Here is a 25,557-nt window from a genome sequence, read left to right on the forward strand (position 1 = left end):
CCATATTCTGCAGAAAGTGGTCACTCGACCAATAATCGTCGACTGCTGATTTGTGACTAACACTCATACATATCATCACACCAGCGGGCATTCAATTTTTTTGCAGTGTATTTTTTATGATATTTGGTGTATTTATTAGTCTTGATGGAAGCCAGTTCTATCAGTTCTGGTGGGATAAATTTGTAGAAATATTCCACCTCATGAGCATATGAAGGCAGTTCGAAAGTTGGTCCAGGTTCATGTTCAAAAACTGGAATAGTAAATATATCGCTGTCTTCCTCCGTGGCCATTCACCAGTGTCGGAGGCAACATAATCAAATGTAGCACCAATTTCTGTGTCGGATTCAATTTCAATGTCCCTATCGAGTACAGGTGGGTAACGTTGCTCTAAAAAATCGTCATTCTCAGCACGACCTTCATCGATTTCTGAATCTGTATCGTCGTCATTTGCAATTATGAAGTCATCTGGTATTTTGTGTCGTAGCTCACCCGTTTTTTCGTCCAATACAAGTTCATCATCACGCGTGTGCATTGGCGATGCGTGTGCATACACAACACGTTTTTTAATAGTTTGTTTTTCGGGTAAACTCGCAAGTGCTGATTGTTCTGTATCGCATACATTTTCTTGAACCATTTCTTTGGTGACATCGACGTTTTGTTGTGTACTCGCTGGGTCGATATGTTCAGGCCCCTGCTTTTCTGTGTTGGCAGTTGTGGCGGATGTCGACGGTTCCGAATCGCAAACATTGTCTTGCAAAAATTGTTTCACATCTTCGATGGAACGTTGTATTTCAGCGGTACCAACTCCCGTTTCTTCGACATCTGCTTTGTCGGCAACTGGCGATTCAACCACTTTACGGTTCGTCTTCGATTTACGTTTGCCTCCTGGTTTGCCCCTTAGTTTGCCCCCGCAGTCCTTCAAGCTTTCTTCTGTAATCGCATGTTCATTGACAGAGGAGACAGTCTCTGACTTGCGTTTGTTCTTTTTGTTTTTACGCCTTTTCTTGAGTGGACTATTATCACTGGTTTCCATGGTACGTTCGGCTGGTAACTCACAGACGTCAAATGTTTCCTTTGCTTTGGATATCTTTCTTTTCCCACGCTTTGCTGGTGAAAAATCTGTTGTGTCAAGGTCAAAAATTATCACTCCCCGTGCCTCTGCACAATTGACGCGTTTTCTTCAGTTTCCTTCTTGCCTTCATAAAACACTTCCTATCTGTATAGGACGGCATATTAACGTACGTGTCGGAAAGTAGGCATACTGTGAGTCTGGGCTTTATCTCACTTTCTTCGGCCATATTTATACTGAACGACCAGATGACCACAAGACTGTATCTCCCCACAATTTGAATATTTATTGTTATGTAAATAAATGTTATTTTTTCGAACACGGATTGGTTACAATTTGCATACACATAGAATTGCATATGCTAGCTCAGACGGTGAAATCACGTAGACTTGAATATTTCCCACCAGCTGTCCCGGTCATTTTACGTTGATGATTGCCGACATTCCAAGCTCAGCCGTTAGAATCCGTCATTGCTATTCATTCTAAGTGCCGGGACTATTTGCCAAGCTGGTCAAAATACATTACTATCGTTATAATTGTGAATCGTGACTTTCAAATACGGTTGTAATGCTGCAGTTTGCAATGTTGTCAAGGCGTTTTTTTTCACTTCGTCGCAAACGTCGCGTTGTGACGGTAAAATAGTGAAATGAGCAGACAAGTGTATAGAATTACATTCTTTATTACTTGGCTAATTTATTTGACTTGATGGAATCGAAAACAAATTCTGTCCCTCCATAATTTCGCAAGTGTAAAATATCAGGTTCCGTACAACGTATTATAAACGCTTTACCGTCTGAGCAACCTAAATAGCAGGCCGTTTTTCAACAACTTAACCAGTTAGCTAGCTGGAGTGGTAAGTTCTAGCATTACCCATATTGACGGCGATTTTTCACCGACTTGACCAGAAATTGAACCATTTGGAGGAAGGGGGACTTTTCCATACAGCCCTGTAGTAACATCAACTGTAAACCACCTAGATTAGTTTTGAATTGTATAGTTATATTTATAACCCCCTTTAAATAAAAGATACATCAAAAATCCCTTCCCCCCACCTTACAAAAATATGCCATCCCCCCTTTTGAAGTCTCTAGCCGAAGTATTAAATTCCAGTAACAGGATGTAAACCAGCATTACATTTATGCAATAACAGTTCATTATATAGGCTGGTCTTTTATTCAGCTGAGGTTACACCAGTCTCAAAAAAAAGGTGTTGGTCACCTAAACTGTGGAGTCCTCTATTGTTTTAATTCTGGACACAACGCACTTCAAATGTCTTCTAAAACTGATTTAAATTAAAATCGTTTTAGTAGACAAGATAGATGCACATATATTTCCACTGTGCTATGGAAAATAATCAAACATTACTTAGAATGAAAGAAAGAATGAGTGGAAATTGAATACATTTACCCATCTCTAAAGTTTCCACAGATAGGCAGCTTGGAGCCAAAAACAGTAAAAAAAATCATTAAAACAATGAAAATCAATTGAAAGTCAATATAATATAATAATAGAAATTGAAACAATATAACCTACATTTAAACCAAAAAAAAAAAACATGTTGCTTGAAAACAGGAGAGGTTTTACATTTGATGTCAGAACAGGACTAGATGGAAAATGACCCCCCCCCCCCCCACAAAAAAAACGCCCTCTATCATAAAATAATTATTAAACATTTGCAAAATTCAATACTACTGTAAAAAGATTAATTTTCACTGGGTTAAAATTTCGCTGATTTACCTATTCAGGCATATTCAGTGGGTTTTATCATTTAGATAATGTGTTCTATGCTAAATTTTACAAATTCACTGGGTTTTAATTTAGCGCATTTTCCAAGCAGGGAAATAAGCAAAATAAATAATAAATCCCTTTACAGTATGGTGGAAACACATTTCTGTCTTATAGTAATTATGTAGATACTGTAAGACTCCATACAGCTACTTTGAGTATCTCTTGTTTGTCTTCTTAATAAAGCCTTTTACAGTATGGTGGAAACACATTTCTGTCTTATAGTAATTATGTAGATACTGTAAGACTCCATACAGCTACTTTGAGTATCTCTTGTGTGTCTTCTTTCACATTTCGATATTTTTATGTAACAATTTGTCAGGAAATCGAAAAATACACTAAATTACTGGCTATATATTGCTTCAAAACAAACATTTTTTAAATAAGACATAAAAAACAATTCTGAATGCTTCCCCCAAATACCATGGAGAATTAGACATTATTGATTTTTATAATTTGTATTAGCATTAGGCTATGTGGGCGGCCTGATACGTGGGTGTGGGTGGATATACCTGCATAAATAGGAAAATTGTATTGATACGTTTGTTTCAGCTAAATACCAGAGTTCAGCTTGTGGAGCACCTTGCTATTCTTGTTTTACAATGATAACATGTGTTTATTGTAAAACACTGCAATAATTTGTGTTTGAATAATAGATATTAGCACATGCTGTGAAATGTTTTATTTTGGCTGCTACACGTAAGAAGTTTCACAATTTGACGATTCAAATTCTTTAGGCCCACAATGACATTTTCACTGCTTTCACATTTTTGTGAAAATACATATTTTGTAACCTTCTTTCTGTGCATTCCTGTGCCATGAAAATAAGATTGTAGAAACTGTCAAATACTTTATTTTCGCTGGAATTAATTTTCACTGAAAAGACCTTTGGATGATTTGTAAAGAGTTTATTTTCAATGATTCTTGATGATTGAATGTAAAATACAGGAAAAAATGTATATTAGCTAGATTTTATTTTCACTGAATCATTCCTTCAGCGAAAATAGCGTATTTTACAGGAGAGTTTCTACAATCTTATTTTCATGGCTCAGAAATGCACATAAAGAAGGTTAATACGTCTGTAAGGCATGAATGGACCTGTTTTGTTTGTAATGCAATTTTATCAGTGGTTGAAAGGTTCTAACCTTGGCCTTAGCAAGTTGATCTTTCTAGAATCAAGGTTAAAAAAATCCAATGTCTTAAATACACACCACATGTATGTATACAATATCATTCTCGTTTTCTGTATAGCAGTATTGTGGTTTCATTGACTGATTATTGGGACAGTGTCAACACATGTCAAATATTCACTTTTGGTCCTTAGACCTGACATAAAAACTGGCATAAAACTTGTGGCCCTTTTTTTGGTTCTATTTTTTTGTCAATAAATTTTTAATCTGGAAAACAATTCCATTGAATTCACATGCGATTGTAATCAGAGATGTTTACATAAAAAATAACACACTATATAATACTGCTTGCAAACATACTCTTCACATCGTATTTCATTATTAAAATGCTTTCTCTAATTAGATAAATTAGATGCTTGAAGCATTGTGTATTCTTATTTCTTGTAAACAATGTTTTTTTTTTTTCACTCACCTGTTGTGTGGGACCCATATCAAATGCAACTTGGGGTGGTGACTGTGACAACCCAGATTAAAAGACGTGTAAATGTTGAATATGTCATGTGTTTGGAGCAGTGTTTGAATTGATGTGAAAACATACAAATAATAAATGATATTGAAGTCACAGACTGCACACATAGCAACCATAAGTGCATTTTTATCTAAATATCAACTAAGAAAATATATTTGAAACTTAATCCAGAGTAAATTGTCTGGTTCCTAGCAACTACATGTATGACCACCCTACCCTCCTACTAGTATATGAAAAACTAAGACTAACATTGAACATTCAACGATTCAGTCACAAACAATAACTATTTTCTACCTTATCGCAACATGATCATACCTTTGAATCAGCTGTGTTTTTCCCTAAAAATGTAAAGCCCTCTCATTATAAAAATTTGCAGAATTATGTCAAACAACAAATGATTTGATTAAAGCGCTACAGCCATTGCACCATGTTGTGTTCGATATACATCCCATATTATTTATATATGCAAAATTCTGCATGGTAACTGTAGCGATTTAACATACTTGTATTCATTTTAAATTATTTTGTTTAGTATCAGTGGTAGTTTATTCAAATGTCGTGGTCTCCACCCATGACATCAATTATTATAATGCAAAATTGAACAAATACATCACTGTGAGTTCAAAATTGAGAGAAAGTTGTCATGGATTTTAAAAGAATTGTGTACATACACTGAAAGTATATATTGTGTTTCTGGGTTTAGTGATTTTAAGAGCAACACATTTCTGTGGATGGATAGACTTTGAAACGACTAGGAATCCAGTCAGCTCTACAATGGATGAGAAAGGATAAAATGGCATTCATCCTCAACCACTGAACCTCAAATTCAAATTCTCAACCAAACCAACTACTGAACAGGGATTGCGTTAACCCCATATTTTGCTTCCCAGACTCCAATTATTGAAGAGGGACCCAGTTTTTCAGGCAAGCTAGGGTCCAATCTCTAATAAAGTTATTCAGGGTCAAATTTCAATTTCTTGAAATTTTGTAAGTGGGACTTGTCTTGCCGAGACACTAGCGTAAACCCTGACTGAATTATTATTATATTGAAACCTTCACCCCAAATGCATTATATATAACAGGGATTGCGTTAACCCCATATTTTGCTTCCCGGACTCCAATTATTGAAGAGGGACCCAGTTTTTCAAGCAAGCTGGGGTCCAATCTCTAATAAAGTTATCCAGGGTCAAATTTCAATTTCTTAAACTTTTGTAAGTGGGACTCGTCTTGCCGAGACACTAGCGCAAACCCTGTGCATACCAGAAACAGCAATAAACATCTGTGGCTGACCGGATAATGACTCTAGACCAGCATGCTGATACAACAAAGCACTATGATTGTGCATTGCTTTTATACATAAATGTTTTTGTTTTGCAGATGAAATCAAGTTAATTCTTTATCGTAACCTCCATGCATATCGTGAAGACAAAGCCCTACAAGTTATATCTATATCAAGTAATGAATTCTGTGGTATGGAATGCAATCTTATTATACAGAGACGCCCAAATGTATTGTCAATTGTCTGTCTACATGGGATCGTTCTCTTGGGGTTTGATCAACCTGATAAGATGATAGACTGGCAACTTACAATACATGCAGCATTAGGTTATTGTAAGTAAACTATCTTTCTGATTTTTCCTTTCTTGTTTTCAACATATAAAATCACAACTGTTATCTTCCTGAAATAAAAGGTTATTCGCGGTGAATACCGGAGATAAAGTGTGGTAATTTGAGAAGCATTAACAAGAGCAAAAATAACAGTTCTGCTTCGAAACATACCACTGTTATCTCTGGTATTTGCTAAGAATGACCTCATATGTGCAACTGTTCCATCAAGAAAACCAGACCACAAGAAGCAGACGAGCATAAAAAGAGAGCTAATATCTGCAACAGCAGCACTAATATTTGACGTGGAGAGTAATATCCAATGTAACGCATGACAGGCACCCATGTTCTTATAAGCTTGCCAGCACTAGCAAGATTGAAGAAATAGGATGCTATCCCGGGATTTCACTAGTTCAAAAAATAACACCTGTCAAGTGTAAATATTTTGTTATTTTCCCTGCTTAAACATTAGGAAATGTCAGATATTACAGTTGCTCATAATTACATATATTGTGAACCTGGTGTGTTAGGTGCTGGTTTGAGTTGCATACATATTTACTTTATTGTGTATACTATATTATGTACTGTATTTGCTCTATTAGTAGGACCAACAGATTTTGTGAATTGACAGAGGTGTCATTGGTAAAAAAAAAAAAGTAACAGAGGGTGTTTTTTATGTTCAATATTAGAAATGTGATTCTTGATATATGTGAGCTTGTATTGCAGATGCACTAATTTCTGTAATTTAACTGCTATGCTAACATAATTTATTTGACTTGCAGTTGGTGATCAGAAGTTTACAATAAGTTTACCCAATAGAGGTAAATTATCACCTGGTCCAGCTACTCTGTATTTATCTCAAGATCACTTTGCTGTTACTACCTCAATACCAGTCAAGGTACTCGCTTCCTGGAACTTCCATGACTTAGCACGATATGGCAATATTGATGAAGGGTTTGCATTTGAAGCTAGTAGGACCGCTTCAAGTAAGTGATATTGGTTGATTTTTCAAAAAACAAGTCCCTGCCAGCCATTCTGTTTATATATTCATTCATAGTAGCAGCTGATTTCTTATCTCCGTCAAGCAATATTCAGAACTTATAAGTTGCTCGTTTTCAACTTGCTTTACTATGTTAAAAAATACAGAAAAAAATATAGTCAAGTGTCAGATACTATGGGCATTTGACAAGCCAAAGAAACTACACAGAGAAAAAAAGTGGGTGGATAATGGTATAACTAAGAAAATGGAAACATGAATTTCTCGTTTTAGTGTATCCAAATATAACCTTAAATTTACAATGTTGTAGCTCTGTAAAACTGCTACAATACAATTAGCATCGATACACAGTATCAATCACATAGTGTGTACCATAAATTCAGTATTCAGTGATGTAGGGACAGGGGTTGAAATAAAAAAAGTAAACTTTCAAGTCTATTATACAGGTTGGTAAATAAAAGTCCCAATAGATGATGTACTTGTCCCTAGCAAGATAAATTAAAACAAATTATTCAAAATCAAATTTTCATTTTTTGCTCATCATTTTTAGTCTTAGAAACTCTGAAAGCAACTTGGGACTACCCCATTCAGTCATTTAGTATAAATTTGATATCTTGTTCACCTGTCCACAGGAACAGACCATTGCTACATTTACCTGATCCAACTCGAGACAGGTGGACCCCTATTGTGATGTTTAAAATTTATTCCCTGATGTTCCTTGCTATGTTTACAAATGCCAGTCTCATCCAGCACAAATTTAAAACAATCCATTCGCATGGTTAATAAAGGAAACTGTCTATGCATGTTAGATGTTTATTGTAAAAATCTTGCAGACCTTGAAGGTTTATAGATTGATCATTCTGGGCTAGTACAAGTAGGAAACTACTCTACGGTGCAGACATATGGATAAATAGGACCTCAAATTATATGATAATTGCTTAAATAATTTAATTTCTTAAAATTTTTAGGTGGAGGAATTTTTGTACTACTTACTGATGAAGGAGATTTTATTAGAAGTGCCTTTGATGCTATTTCCAGGAGAGATGTACATGTTAATTCAATAAGACAGTCCTTTGAATCAGGTATGTTCAAATTACTGCAATGTTTCTGAATGCATTTTTTGAATGTGAGTGTTCTGATAACGTTTATTTTCCACTCTCTGTGAAATCTTGTATAATCACTGAAAGGTGCAGACCAAATAGAATGGAAATGCCCCCAAAACACTTTCACGTTTGCCAAATCCCATATGCTGTAACGCAGGATTTCCCAGTGAACGTAAAATGGTCTATTGAATCGTTATACAGAGTTAAATTGTGGGGTATATGTTGTACTTCAGTAACTCATGTGGAGTTGGGAGATTTTTGAGAAAATGTGTAGAAAATAGTGTTCTGCCTGAATCCAGGGGATTGATCAATACAGCCTTTTGAAATCTGTGCACCTGTATTTTGCAGATATGTTTCGTAATACTTTTCAAGGTCATTTATGAGACAGCAAAAATTTAAGCCGCAGAGCTAATGAGGGGGAAAGTAAATTGACCCATTCAATTTAAAAAAAAAAATGTTGTATTGATTTTTTTTTTTTAAACTCGCGATAATGAAACAGTGTGCCGAGAACCATATTTTTAAAAAAAAATATATAAAAAGAGAGGGTACTGACCTATTTGCAAAGATACAGCATTTAGGCCTATGCTAATATATTGGAAATAGAACGTGTTCTCTGGTGAAATCAAATGCATATCTACTTCAAACCCAACCATGCTCTCTCAGTCCCCCTCGATTGTTGTCTAATGGGCTATTACTTATCATTCTGTGAAATTATAAAGTATTTATATCTTAATATGAAAAACAGTGTTGACATTTCACAAGCATTTTCTATGAATAAATTTAAAACTGAATGAATCATTGTGAATCCACATGTTGAAAAGTTATTCTGTCGCAATAGCAAATTGAAATTCAGATTCAAAAAGATTACCAACATTCGGATGCATTAGAAATTATTGAACATTTATTTCATACTTCCACAATTATTAACACATTCAGACCATCACTTATTTCACATAAACCCCATTGGAATATCAAAATGATATCAGAGTGCAACTTCAAAATAGAAAACCGGTATCTGAAATGACATTGTAGATCAATTTTCTTGCCATAGACCTGCCCAGCCATGGCATTTTATAATTTATTCTTAAATCTTGGTCCAATGCAAAATTATCACGACTGGGCTTTTCTGAAGTGGTCTTTTCTGTTATTAATTACTCATGATATGAAGTGACATTATGGAAACGGAGAGTGGAAAACTTTCAAAAGAGGAAAGTAGGCGTACACTTGCGCAAAAGATTCCACACATCAGGCCGCATGTGCATTATACTTGTGTAGAACAGGTTAGACCAAAAGCTTTTCTTATTGGTTGGCAGCTTATGGTTAATGCTACTCATTAGCATATTTATCTCCTCAGAAACGTGATGACAACTATTGAAGGCGTGGCCGAACAGACCAGTCATGATAATTTCACATAAACGCAAGAGATTCTACAAACGCATTCTTTGAGGCATTATCATATAAAACAATAAAAATGCCATGACTGGACCACTTCTCTATTCTTGCTTCTATTCTATGTCTGCCAATTTCTCTCATTGAATCTGAAACTTAAAGGTTGAAAAAAAAAACATTGTGATTGGAAAACAATTTTGTTGTTTATTTCTCTTTTGTTTTTCAGAAGCTAATATAGAAAACAGACCTCTTTTGACATTTACAAATGAATGCATGGATACCATTGAGAAAAAGTCTGAGGAACAAGTACAAGGGGAACTTACAAAAAGAGATATTATGCATTTTGCAAGAAGAACATCTGTCATCAATATTGATGATAGTTTCACTGAAAGACTCGACTCATCGTTTGACATTTCAACTGCTTTTTTGGATCCTATGGTCAACAGGCGAGTTTCCAGAAAAGCATCACTTGGTCAGTGTTTGACCAAAAAGTCTGCAGAAGAGTTTGAACTGAAACAGAAAAGGAAAATGTCTGTACCTAACTGTATGACGACGTACTGTAATCCACAGGAAAGGTTTTCTGGTGGACATTTGGAGGATTATGGGGTGTTGTCTGAAATACATGACCTTGAAAAATACACTAGTCTGTCGTACAGGACAGATAAATTAAAAGTGAATGGTATGTCCATTCCAACACATGGTGCTATTACCCCCGAAGAACTTCATCAAAGGAGCATAAAAACAAAAGATATTTATATTGAAAATCTTAAAAATGACAATAGTACTGGGCCAATACGAGAACAAGAGTATGAGCTAATGGCTCCTTTGACGTCTCCACATGAAACGACTAATGATCTTACAAATTCTCAAAATCGAAAAGAGCTGATTCGTGATGCAGAATATGAATTGATGGCACCTCTGAAAAATTCCCAAAGTAGTAATAGTCAAGAAAGCGATGGATCATCTAGTAGCAGTGGGAATTACCATTTTCATACGACAAATTCAATGACACTTATTCGTGACGCTGAGTACGAACTTATGGGGCCGTTAGCGCCAGTACAAAAAACAAATGTCCCACCAAATGGGCCAATCAGAGAGGCGGAGTATGAATTAATGCATCCCCGTGGAACAATCCCTTGTCCATATCGGAACCTACCATCAAATAGTAAACTGATGCAGCAGAGAAGTATAGATTTAAAAAACAATGAAGTTGGTCCTGTGTCTGGACCTATTCGTGATATTGAGTACGAAATAATGAGCCCACAAAAACAGGATGTTAATCTCACTCAGTCTGATTCAGATGGAGCTAAACAGGGTAGTGGCGGCTCCTATATTGACTTCAGGAAACACATTATGCCTCGGGATGACAAAAAGGACTTGTTCACTATGCTGGAATTTGGACATTCAGCAGCTTTACAAAACTCTCATGATACATCCCCTAGACCGTTGCCAGTGAGTTTTAAACTGTTAACTCCACCATCGTCTCCTACCCATGACACTCCACCACTTCGACCCAGACCCGTTACATGTAAATTGCAAGGTGTCAGTACCGAGGATAATATTCCAGCCCCATTCGAGCACAGTGAACTACTTCTACCAACACAGTTATTAACACCACCATCAAACAAATCAGAAAGTCAAGTTGCCTCTCCATACTCCCACGCAAAGGGTAAGCATGCTGATGTCACTTATTCTAGTTTTCTTATACAGATACGTGCAGTTTGTTCTTCCTATGGAGTGCAAAAAAATTGACAAATCCTAGGAAAAAAAATTGCATAATGATTAATGCTAAAAAATTAGATAAATTGTGATTGATGCACAAAAACATCTGTCCTTTATTGGCTTCTTTTGCAGCACTGCATTATTAGGTAGTCCTAACATTGTCTGTTATGTTTGTAATGCCTTTGCAATCCACCAATTGATCAACAATTTTTTATACATGTTGCTCAATAATTCTGTGCTCAATTGTTTAAATTTTAAATGAATAACTTTAAGACCATTCTTTCTTAGCAATGACTATTTTGATTATATAGTAGAATTTTCAGCATAAAGAGACAACATTTAGTAGCTGGTGTTACTGTAGAATACTTTCTTTTCGCTTGGAATTTATTTTCGCTGATGGGATGCTTCAGTGTAAATAAAATTCAGCAATTATACTTTTTCTTCTATGTCTAACATTAAACTAGTCAAAAATCAGTGAAAATAAATTTCATACAAAAAACCCAAAAGCTTTTTCAACGGAAATTAATTCCAGCTAAAATAAAGTATTTCACAGTTTTACAGTCTGAGGATCTACTAATATTTCTTCAGCTGCAGGCCTATTCTCATTTTCCAAGCTTCAGCGGAGTTTGTTAGTCTCTGCCTCAAGTCAAGTGAATTTAGATATATTTATCTTCTTCTGTATCGCCCGCATTCGTGCCAACTGTCCAATTGCTTTGATTATACATATAGGTAGCTCAGGTGGATCGATCTCGGATTTATTCATTTGGTGATGATATCGTCAATTCTTTAATTGAAATGTGCATACCTAATCTCAGCTGAAAGGCCATTTGTTAGTCCCTGTTCGAACGTAGTCTGAAAACGGGGACTTATGTTTTGCCCTGTGTGCATCCGTGTGTCCGTGATCACCTGTATCTCAAACATGCATGGACCGATTAAGTTCATACTTCACTCATACATCACACATTATATGGGACATATGCACATGCCATTTGTTTCATGATCTGATTAATGATAGCCGAATATCGGCCATTTTAAGGCCAAAAATGCATCAAAATCACACATTTTCACCATTCCGGATCTCAGTTATGCATGGACGGATTTGTTCAAATTTGGTACACATTAAACATAATAGGACCTTGATGCACGTAATTTTTTTTTTTTTGGATCTAGTTTGAAATGGCCGACTGGCGGCCAATTTTGTTTTAAAGAATTCAGTTCTGGATCCGTATCTGAGACATGCCTGGATTGATCGAGTTCAAACTTCACACACACACATGGTACATCATGTCACAAATAGATATGTGCATTTGTTTCATGATCCGCTTAACAATAGCTAAATGATGGCCATTTTAAGGCTGAAAATGCATCAAAATCGCGTATTTTCACAATTCCGGAACCGGATCTCAGTCATGCATGGATGGATTTTGTTCAGATTTAGTACAATGTGTTGTACATATGCAGGTGCATTTCGAATCAGACCATTGAAAGTGGTCTGAGATTTGGGTCATGATCTGCTTTGAATGTATATGTCACTCAAATATGAACGGAACGGAACGGGGACGTGTCATTGACAATGACTTGTTTATGTATTCTTTTGTGTGATCAAAATACTAAAATATGAAAAGCATTTTAGAAAAAAAATGTAATATGGGTAAAAAAAAAAAAAAAAGAGTGCTGCCAACAGCAAAGTTGGCTGATGCTTGAAGAATGGCTCATTTCAGTGATAAGTGTACGTGTGTGTACACCTGCTATTTGCTGTTTAATCTTTGTGTCTTTTTCACTTTCCAGATGAAGGCAAAATCTCAAAGAAAAGTAAAAGAAAAAGATGTGTTACAGAACCTACTAGGACTGGTTCACCAAATGTATTAGAAACAGAGGCTGAACAGAAAGGATTACTTTCAAACAAAACCAAAAATTCAGATGGGACATACATGTATGAACGAAAGCGTAGCCTCACAGATCCTGAGATATTGAAAGCACGGGATAAGTCAAAAGTCAAAAGTTCCTTTCGGAAATCACGAAAAAAAAGTGCAAATGAAAAAAGAACAGAAAGTATTTCGGTGCCTCAGGCATCTGCTACAAACAGTAAAATGTCTGGTTTCAAATTTAAAAAACCCAGAAGAGGATCATCTGCGAAAGACAAAATGTTATTCGGGTCTATGCGTTTGCCAAAAAAAGCAACCTTGTTTGAAACCACCAGAACCTATTCCATGGTGTCCCCACCTAGGAAAATTAGTCCTGCAACACTTTCTCGATATGAAATGTGCTCGCGAAGTTCACAGGATTGGCCAATGGCTCGGAAGCCAGTTTATCACTTTGGGGACAATAAAAAAACATCATTTCAGAGACCACGCACTGGAAGTGAGTATGAGGTGGTCCATACTAATTGCAATAAAGAGGAGCAAGAGGAAAAATTAGAAGGAGCAGTCGGTGGAACTGTTAGCGCAAGGGGTGACTGCTTCTTAGATGTTCCACTTCCTGAGCGGCAATCCATATCTTCGACCGAAACATTGGATCAGATTCTCTCTAGAATTTCGCTTAAAGACCAGGCTGTTGACACCCCAGATAGGAAATCACAATGTTCATCAGAAACTGGTGAAGTTTTAGAACTAGTTATGCTGGGAACAGACTCGCTTGTTGAAGAGTGCTTTTCGGAATCAACTCATGAGCGAAACAGAAAGATATCCCATAGCAGGACATTGTCTTTGCCAGATTGCAGCTATAGTCCATGGATGGCTGTGCCACAAATACCAGTCTCCATTATCTCGAATGATGAAGATGATCACTCTTCAACTGAAATGAAAAGTAGTGACACAAATGAAAATGATGATAATGATGTGGACTATGCAGAAATAGATTTCATTGCAACACAAAATATTGCAAAACAGAATATTAAAACATGAATTTCATTGTACATTCATATGACGTTTGCCTAAGTGTCTTGCTGTTTGTATTGTATTCCAGAATAATTCATTGTTTTCGTAGGTTAGTTACTGACTGTGTAGTTCATAGTTGAGGCCACATGGCTATACACGCCACTGGGTTGCATGAAGTCAGTCCAAAATTAAGGTCCCTGCACACTGTATCTCTATTTTTTTTTATGTTGAAGTAACTGCCATCTTATGGGGTAAAGTTTCCACTTGAATCTAGAAAATAAATTCAAATGCCTTCTGTTTTATCTTCTTGAATGAAATATACTGCGAATAATTTGCAGTATTCTGCCTTGCTTAGTGATACAATGTGTCAAGATAAGTCTGTAGTAATTCACACAATTTTAAATATTTTCTTGAATTAATTTATTTGCCAACAGAAAATCATAATCTTTTCTCTCTCATTGTTCGTTCCATTGTCTAGTCCACAACTATTACCTTATAGCAACTGAATTCTTGGCTCACATTGGAAAGCAGATTTAGAAGAAATCAATGACAATACTTGCTATTAAAATAATAATTACATTATTTTGGGGTTCAATTTGGTAGAGCTGTCCTGTGTGGTTATGTTACTTCACTTCTTGTTCGTTAACGTGCGCAAAAGGTCACGCTTCTCGGTACTTTCTCTAGCAAACAAATTTTTATCAAAATTCTCAATTATTAATTCACAAACCTCTAAACATTACAAATATTTACATATAGTATTGGGAGTTATTGCTGTTTTAGGGCAACAATGCCCCAAGAAAGTACCAGGATGAGTAACCTTCAGAGGGTCATGCATAATTCCTCGTCTTATTCATTTGTGTTAAGGTTTTACTTTCAAACATGGTAACTTTAGCTGAGGTTTACCTAGAAGGGTAGATTTGCATAATTTCATTAAGCCATGATTTCAAATATGAATTTTACAACGCCTCCAATATGCTTCAGGTTAAATATTATTTAAAATTGTATATAAATTAACTTATACATAAAAGTTATTTTTCAGCATTTATCGCCAGTAGTTTTAGTTACAATGCGTACAAATATGTTACAATGTATTTGTAATAAAAAATGGTGCTCTGTGTATGATTGTAAATACATTTTGTTCACTGTAACTATTCACGTTTTGATCAACTTTCATATACTGTGAAATACTTTATTTTCGCTTGGAATTAATTTTCGCTGAATAAATGATTCAGTGAAAATAAAAACCAGCGAATATACCTTTTTCCTACATTTTACATTCAACTGGTCAAAAATCGGTGAAAATAAACTCTATACAAAATGCCTAAAAAGTCTTTTTAGTGAAAATTAATTCCAGCTGTAATAAAATATTTTACAGTAGTGTGAGGTCACATGTGTTAGAATGCAAGGCATGAAAGACCTTGTTAGAGTAATTGAATATTTTATATATAGTGTATATTCTGCTGTTGATGATGGATTTCTGCAATCAGCATAAAACTAATCAAGAGATTAATGATGAAATAGTGTTTATTTTATTTTATTTTATTTTTGCGTTCTAACCATGGCTTGTTTGAACAAACTATGAACATGGTTTTTAAAATGGCAATATCTATGCAGTTAGCAAATATGTCAGATTTTTTACATTTTTGACTATTCAAGTGCCACATTGAACTGTTAATATTTCGCTAGTCCGGTATTACATCACAATGAACTATTAGTATTTCACTAGTCTAGTCTAGTCCTGTATTACACCATAGTGCCACATTGAACTGTTAGTATGTCACTAGTCCTGTGTTACACCATAGTGCCATATTGAACTGTTAGTATGTCACTAGTCCTGTATTACACCACAACGAACTATTAGTATTTCACTAGTCTAGTCCTGTATTATACCATAGTGCCATATTGAACTGTTAGTATATCACTAGTCCTGTATTACACCATAGTGTCATATTGAACTGTTAGTATGTCACTTGTCCTGTATTACACCATAGTGCCATATTGAACTGTTAGTATGTCACTAGTCCTGTATTACACCATAGTGCCATATTGAACTGTTAGTATGTCACTAGTCCTGTATTACACCATAGTGCCATATTGAACTGTTAGTATGTCACTTGTCCTGTATTACACCATAGTGCCATATTGAACTGTTAGTATGTCACTAGTCCTGTATTACACCATAGTGCCACATTGAACTATTAGTATGTCACTTGTCCTGTATTACACCATAGTGCCATAATGAACTGTTAGTATGTCACTAGTCCTGTATTACACCATAGTGCCATATTGAACTGTTAGTATGTCACTTGTCCTGTATTACACCATAGTGTCATATTGAACTGTTAGTATGTCACTTGTCCTGTATTACACCATAGTGCCATATTGAACTGTTAGTATGTCACTAGTCCTGTATTACACCATAGTGCCATATTGAACTGTTAGTATATCACTAGTCCTGTATTACACCATAGTGCCATATTGAACTGTTAGTATGTCACTAGTCCTGTATTACACCATAGTGCCACATTGAACTGTTAGTATGTCACTAGTCCTGTATTACACCATAGTGCCATATTGAACTGTTAATATTTCACTAGTCCTGTATTACATCACAATGAACTATTATTATTTCACTAGTCTAGTCCTGTATTACACCATAGTGCCACATTGAACTGTTAGTATGTCACTAGTCCTGTATTACACCATAGTGCCATATTGAACTGTTAGTATATCACTAGTCCTGTATTACACCATAGTACCATATTGAACTGTTAGTATGTCACTAGTCCTGTATTACACCATAGTGCCACATTGAACTGTTAGTATGTCACTAGTCCTGTATTACACCATAGTGCCATATTGAACTGTTAGTATGTCACTTGTCCTGTATTACACCATAGTGCCACATTGAACTATTAGTATTTCACTTGTCCAGTATTACACCAGTGTCGCATTAAACTGTTAGTATTTCACTAATCTGGTATTACACCATAGTGTCACATTGAACTGTTAGTATTTGACTAGTCCTGTATTTTACACCATAGTGCCATATTGAACAATTAGTATTTCACTAATCTGGTATTACTCCAGTGTCACATTGAACTGTTAGTATTTCACTAGTCCTGTATTACACCATAGTGCCATATTGAACTGTTAGTATTTCACTAGTCTAGTATTACACCACAGTGTCCCATTGAACTGTTAGTATTTCACTAGTCCTGTATTTTACACCATAGTGCCACACAGAACTGTTAGTATTTCACTAATCTGGCATTACACTACAGTGACACATTGAGTAGTTGGTATTTCACTAGTCCAGTATTTGAATAATGGTTTTGTTTATTTATAATTGTAATTTATTCTTAAATCATATGTTATTGCTTAAATACTACCAATTATAATTTGTTATATTTTTTTTTTTTTATTTAGTAGCTTCGTAAAATAAACAGACAAGTCCGGAAATGTTTTGCTTTCTTGTGATTATGCTTTTATGCATAGCATTGCAAATAATAATTAACATTTAAAGACTTTATTGAAAAGAACCAGTGTGGCACAACAGCTTTATCCATGACAGTTAGGTACATTCACTGCCCCTCCTTCATTTTAATCTTCAATATCTATGCAACATGTGTACACTGCCAGCACAATTTATTTTTGTACATTTTGGGGCAGTTTTTGGTCTGTTATTTTCCACACTGACCAGTGGATAGTTCTGTAGTTGTTTATACATATGCAATGATATTAAAATTGAATTCAAGAATGTGATATTAGCTCATGAATTTTCTTGCATTGCGAAGCATAATTTTGTAGCATGCGATAGTTTTTACGAGACTACGCTTACTCACTCCCACTTAGTTCAGCCGCCTGGCTTGTATTTAACCTTTTTGTTCCTGCTAAAAATGGGGTCAATTTGTTCGCATTTACAGTGATTTTTTACTGAATCCAATCTTAATTTTGGACCAAATAAACATAATGTGACATTGCTTTTTGTGTTTGAGCATGAGAGTTGAAATTTTTGTCAACATATTCTATGGAAGCCAGCAGACAAATGGAACTATTTTTTGGATGGTGCCTGTTGATTTGGGCGCATAGAGTTAATCGCCTACTTATCACATTTCGTTGTTGACACAAAAACAAATATTATTATATACTAAATTATGTTGACTTCACTTGACCCCCTGCGTTTACACTAAGCATTGTCTAATGCTCTGAATAGACAAGTTTTGAATTTCGCTGTTACCTTAGAAACTAATTTTGAACCAATTGAAAGGCAGTGGTTGTCGCGCTGTGTCCTGCTCAATATGTGACTGGTAGGGACATGCACAACACTGGTAAAATACATTGTGTATATGAAATTCAACATGCACTGTCTTTAACTGTATGCCTACGTTTTCTTCTCTGTCATGTGTTTTGGTAACCATTATGAGAAGATATCTGCTGCATCTACCTAATGTACCTCTGTATGCACTGATCCCGTATGATACAAAACAATTACAAAATCTGGGGCTTCAATGTGCGTCATTTGAAGACAGTAAGAGGACGAATCTATATTAAATAGTGCCACCAGTGTTAGAATATTAAAATACTTTCGTGTTATTACATCTACACCCAGAATTTATTCAATTTGCAATAAATTGTACTCCAAGAAATAAGGATATAGACACAAAAAAATTGGCTGGGGGACTCTTTTCGAGAAAATGGTGGTTGTATTTTAGTGGGGAGTTGTTTTGGCAATAAAACACTTTTACCATAGTTTCAATTGCAGAGATTATGTATACATGTATTATGTCATCTCAAATTTTAGACTATGGTAATAACATGGGCTGAACAAATCATATATTGTTAATGATAGGGTACTTTTTGTCCTGAAATATTCGAAAAAATCTATTTTAAAAAGCGACTCAGAACCTGGAGTGCGCACTCAGACAAAGAAATTGGGGTTAATGAATAATTAGTTTTGTTTTTTTATTATGTTTTGTTGCTCTTGTTTTGATATTAAAGTATTTTGATCACAGCAAAAAATTAAAGGTATCTGGGGAAACATCCAAGCACACTAGTCTGTCTTAAATGCAGTTAATATATTACAGCTTAACCACAATTTGTAATGAAATAATCCAAAATCCCCCCTAAAAAAGCAGTATTCTGATAACAGGGTTGTGCAATATTTTACAAACATCATCTGCCCTTTTTGAACTTTGTAAAGATTTGGGGGTACTTTATACCACTAATGTATATGTTATCCATATACTGTGGTCAATTGTTGCTAATGACATTCTCACAATTGATATTCCTTTTGAACTGACACACATGTCCATACAATGTTAGTATAAGCCAATCAGAAAAAGCAGTTGAGGCACAGTTTTTTTTTTAATTTGACAAATCCTATCAAGTACAAAAAAAATCTCAATGAATTTCAAAAGATGGTAAAAATCAACATGAATTTTACTTCAAAAATGCCATCACATACAAAAATCTGAAGAGCTCAACTGAGGTTTCATTTTATTATGACAAATCATTTGCATTATTGAGATATGAACCATATGCATGCAAGTGCCATCACATAAAAGATTTGTAACAGACTGGTTACATGTAGACTTGGTAACATGTAGACTTGGTTACATGTAGACTTGGTTACATGTAGACTGGTAACATGTAGACTTGGTTACATGTGGACTGGTAACATGTAGACTTGGTTACATGTAGACTTGGTTACATGTAGACTTGGTTACATGTGGACTGGTTACATGTAGACTTGGTTACATGTAGACTTGGTTACATGTAGACTTGGTAACATGTAGACTTGGTTACATGTAGACCTGGTAACATGTAGACTTGGTTACATGTAGACTTGGTAACATGTAGACTTGGTTACGTGTAGACTGGTAACATGTAGACTTAGTTACATGTAGACTTGGTTACATGTAGACCCGTAACATGTAGACTGGTAACATGTAGACTTGGTTACATGTAGACTGGTAACATGTAGACTGGTAACATGTAGACTTGGTTATATGTAGACTTGGCAACATGTAGACTTGGTTACATGTAGACTTGGTAACATGTAGACTTGGTAACATGTAGACTTGGTAACATTTAGACTTGGTAACATGTAGACTTGGTTACATGTAGACTTGGTTACATGTAGACTGGTAACATGTAGACTTGGTTACATGTAGACTGATAACTTGTAGACTTGGTTACATGTAGACTTGGTAACATGTAGACTTGGTTACATCTAGACTTGGTTACATGTAGACTGGTAACATGTAGACTTAGTTACATGTAGACTTGGTTACATGTAGACCGGTAACATGTAGACTGGTAACATGTAGACTGGTAACATGTAGACTGGTAACATGTAGACTTGGTTATATGTAGACTTGGCAACATGTAGACTTGGTTACATGTAGACTTGGTAACATGTAGACTTGGTAACATGTAGACTTGGTAACATTTAGACTTGGTAACATGTAGACTTGGTTACATGTAGACTGGTAACATGTAGACTTGGTTTCATGTAGACTGATAACTTGTAGACTTGGTAACATGTAGACTTGGTTACATGTAGACTGATAACTTGTAGACTTGGTTACATGTAGACTTGGTAACATGTAGACTTGGTTACATCTAGACTTGGTTACATTTAGACTTGGTAACATGTAGACTTGGTAACATTTAGACTTGGTAACATGTAGACTTGGTTACATGTAGACTTGGTTACATGTAGACTGGTAACATGTAGACTTGGTTACATGTAGACTGATAACTTGTAGACTTGGTTACATGTAGACTTGGTAACATGTAGACTTGGTTACATCTAGACTTGGTTACATGTAGATTGGTAACATGTAGACTTGGTTACATGTAGACTTGGTTACATGTAGACTTGGTAACATGTAGACTTGGTTACATGTAGACTGGTAACATGTAGACTTGGTTACATGTAGACTGGTAACATGTAGACTTGGTTACATGTAGACTGGTAACATGTAGACTTGGTAACATGTAGACTGGTAACACGTAGACTGGTAACATGTAGACTTGGTAACATGTAGACTTGGTAACATGTAGACTTGGTTACATGTAGACTTGGTTACATGTAGACTGATAACATGTAGACTGGTAACATGTAGACTGGTAACATGTAGACTTAGTTACATGTAGACTTGGTTATATGTAGACGTGGTAACATGTAGACTTGGTAACATTTAGACTTGGTAACATGTAGACTTGGTAAAATGTAGACTTGGTAACATGTAGACTTGGTAACATTTAGACTTGGTAACATGTAGACTTCGTTACATGTAGACTTGGTTATATGTAGACTTGGTAACATGTAGACTGGTAACATGTAGACTTGGTAACATGTAGACTGGCAACATGTTGACTGGTAACATGTAGACTTGGCAACGTGTAGACTTGGTAACGTGTAGACTGGTAACATGTAGACTGGTAACATGTTGACTGTTAACATGTAGACTGGTAACATGTTGACTGTTAACATGTAGACTGGTAATATGTAGAAGTTTCTCAAAATTAAGTATGAGGATGCTTTAATGTTGGATTTTTTACAAAAAAATAGATTCCTCGAACATTTGAGATGACGATGACCCGGGACTTCCCCCACAATACCATTTCATACAGTATATCTATTCACAATTTGTAAAAATTGCGCAGTTCGACCTGCAGTTTCACTGTTTCAGCTAGTTTCCCGGCCGATCGCGTTGTTCCAAAGGTCTATTAGTATTACGACAAACGTGGACAATGACATTCTCAATTTTTCCACTGTAGCACATTTCCAATGAATAAAAGATACAACAATTTTACGTAAATATTAATTTATTTTCAGAGAATCACGGGATGTCTTGACGTCGTTGACAACGCAACATCAATGCCACTCGCACTATGTACATTTTAGCACTAGATCTAGTGCCGTTTTTGCACTAGATCTAGTGCCATTTTAGCACTAGATCTAGTGCCATTTTAGCACTAGATCTAGTAGTTTTTCGGATTAGTGCTACTAGCACTAACCACTCGCACTATGTCCATTTCGACACATTTACATACCTCCATAATGTCAGAAATGTAAAAAAAAATCGGTATGAGGGCACCATAACGATGATAGAGGTCGCTGCAGATTATCCAAGACTGCAAAAATCTTAGAAATGTAAAGAAATCAGTATGAGGGAACCATAACGATGATAGAGGGCCCTGCAGATTAGCCAAGACTATCAACAAATTCTCATTTTTCTGTCACCATTCTAACACTATTCTAAAAGCAGATTGATCGAAGCAAAAGTATGTCATTAATGTTTTATTGAAATAACTTCAGGTATACAGAAAAACAGCCATGAACATGATAAAAATCCGTGGAATTAAAAATAATTAAACCAAAAAATTATCAGGCCTGTGAATAAATTCGCACATCTCAATCAAATATCATTGAAATCTAACATTGAACAAGATGTAAATGATTTTGTAGCTAATTCATATGCAAATTAGCTAATTAAGTGCCGTAGTTTGGTGTAAAAAAATATTATATTTAAGTTGATAGTTCAGAATGTTTTCTTTTCCCATAAAAAACAAGAGCTAATTCATAAACCTTAATTTCTTCGTTTGAGGGCGCACTCCAGATTCTGAGTTCTGAAAAGTCAAGTCTACCTCGCGCCGCGTCCTGTTCGATATGGGACTCATAGCCATGTACACAATCCATGTGAAATACATTGTTTACATGAAATTCGAACACGCGCTGCGCGACGACCACCGCCTTTTAACATACACAAACCCTCCCTATGTGATCTGAGGTACAGAACAATTATAAAATCGGTGATTTCAATTTGCTTCAGTTAAATAGCGCCACCAGTGTTATAATATTAAAATACTTTCGTGTCGTAACACCTGTATGAGGTACAATCTTCAATGTGCTCCAGTTGAAGACCATGATGGGTGAATCTGTATTAAATGGCACCACCAGTGTTAGAATATTGAAATGTTTTTTTTTTATTACATATGTCGAACATTAAAACGGGGAGTCGACACCTGCGCATGCGTCAGATGGCCATAGTGTGTCATTGTTTACAAACAAGCGTCTACCCATGAGCCGTTTTTAGCGTGTGTTGTTATTGTCGCTTGGGACTCAATTCCCGCGCGTGCGCAGGTGATGACCCTCCCGCTTTAATCTATATGCATTTACGACCAGAAAATAGGTTATCATCATCGCGCACATAGGTTTCAAACCTACATATGTTGTAACTACCTTATAAAATATTAACTGAATGTTTCATTCAAATCCAATTGAGACGCCAGGACTGGCTATAATAATTTGCACGCTGTGCTAATCAGGTCTTAATCTATACAAACAATTAAAACTAGATTTTTATCTTCAGTCTTGCTTTGCATTATAAAATGTGTTTATTTAGTCATTATACTCATTAGTCCCCGTTCGGACGCAGTTCGAAAACGGGGACTTATGTTTTGATGTTTTGACCTCCGTGCGTCCGTGTGTCCGTGCGTCCATGCTTCCTTGAATGCGTGTGCGCGTGCGTGCGTGCATCCGGACCTGTATCTCAAAAATGCCTGGACCAATCGTTATCAAACTTCTTGGCTTCTCGGCTTTTTACATACGATTTTGTTCAAACCTTATATATACGTATATACGTTGGACATTATATGACCTTGATGCACATCATTTTGTTTTTCAGATACATGTAAGATTCAAAATGGCCGACTGGCAGCCATTTTGTTTTAATGAATGTGGTTCTAGTGCCATATCTCTGACTTGCTTTGATTGATTATGTTCAAATTTTAAATATTCTTTATAAATCTTGTCATAGATATGCAGTTTTGACGATTCTATTAAAATGGCCATTTTTGTGCTAAAAATCATCAAATATCAAGCATTTCTGGCATTTATGGATGAGTTTTGTTCAAACTTGGTACATACATTAGACATTACGGGTTCCTGATTACGTCATTTTATTTTTCAGATCGGATTTAAAATGGCCAACTGGTGGCCATTATGTTTTAATGAATGCAGTTCTAGTGCCATATCTCTGACATGCTTTGACTGATTACCAAACGCTTCAGCGTGGTATTAAGATTTTGTTTTCAGGCTTGGGTGGTACCAAGGTGGAAAATGGTTGCACATATGGGTGGTAATTCCTGGAATTGCAATAGAGAGGGTTCAGGCCGAAATACATATATATAGTGTTTCCATGTTTCGTCTGATATTTCTGGGGTATTCTGCTGCTGTAAATAATGCAAGATTTGTTCCGAAATTCAGTGTGTTGTGTGCACTCCAGGGTTATTCGTTTTTTGCTCAAAACACCCCTATTTTTTAATGGCAGAGTCGAATAGTTTCACTCCCACTGGGAAATCTGCATTGTTACTTGAATGAGAGCTAACTAAACACATTTTCCAGACCGGCGAAAGTGTATGCAACAGACAATTTTAACAGCCTGTCACGTGATTTTAGTCTGAATGTCAACATCAAAAGAGGCTAATCCATTTACGCAGGTATAACTGGGAATAGAATATGTGAGGGATTGTATCAACAGAGATGTGTATAATGAAAAGTAACATCTATCCTTCTTTTGCATCGCTGAGCATTTCTGTTTTAGTATACTGGTTTGAAAATGTTGAATTTGCATGATTTGCAATGTGTTTTTTTACTGAAACTCCCCTATTGATCGAATCCCGGGTTTGAAAGAGAACGGCACACCACGTGATTCGTTTGAATACAATGGTGAAGGCACGCAAGCATGACTTACGTTGTCAGCAGTAGTCGCTGAGCTTCACGCTACAACTTCACTTGTGATGTTGCTTGTTAGCCGTGGATTGAATTAATCTTGATTACCGGTTAAAATGTTGCTTATTTGGCGTTGGTGATCTTTATTTGGAACTGGGTAACGTCGCCAGCAGAAACCTCCTGGGATTTTGATGTTGATGGTTGCGCCTCCATGGCAATCGCTAATTTTACTGCGGGTGGATCTTCCAAGAGCCCTTCGGGGTTTATAAAACTCATTCAACATACATAAAGTTCTCTCAATCGTAGTAGTCCATGTGATGTACACCTAATATGCCAAACATGTTGCTGAACGATTTTGCCAATGAAAACAAGCCGGTTGGCGATCCACTCCACTAAAAAAAAACTAGCAATACGTTTTCGGCTGTTGCCATGGTAGGACATGAACGTGAAGCTAACGTCGGTTTATAACTAAAACCGGGCACCGTATACAAAGTTCGCAAAAAAACATTCAGTCCTTAGAAGTCATTTTATTTTATTGCTAGGACGTATGCTGTTGTTAGGGATTGGTCAGTTACTTCGGCCTGGGGGTGGATCAGTAGGGGGGT

At 35.9% G+C, this 25,557-nt stretch overlaps 1 protein-coding gene across 1 annotated transcript in view; it reads left to right on the forward strand.

Moving 5' to 3' along the window:
- The window catches only part of LOC102805022 (uncharacterized), a 31,597-nt gene extending 13,627 nt beyond the window's left edge, over positions 1-17,970 (forward strand). The window contains exons 3-7 of the mRNA XM_078012772.2: positions 5,891-6,124; positions 6,901-7,104; positions 8,084-8,197; positions 9,834-11,276; positions 13,118-17,970. Of these exons, the coding sequence (XP_077868898.1) occupies positions 5,891-6,124; positions 6,901-7,104; positions 8,084-8,197; positions 9,834-11,276; positions 13,118-14,232 (3,110 nt within the window). The 3' untranslated portion in view covers positions 14,233-17,970. The remainder of the gene's footprint in view (positions 1-5,890; positions 6,125-6,900; positions 7,105-8,083; positions 8,198-9,833; positions 11,277-13,117) is intronic.
- Positions 17,971-25,557: the final 7,587 nt, after the last annotated feature.

The sequence above is a fragment of the Saccoglossus kowalevskii genome, chromosome 19 (assembly GCF_978046115.1).
Source record: "Saccoglossus kowalevskii chromosome 19, keSacKowa6.1, whole genome shotgun sequence".
NCBI lineage: Eukaryota > Metazoa > Hemichordata > Enteropneusta > Harrimaniidae > Saccoglossus > Saccoglossus kowalevskii.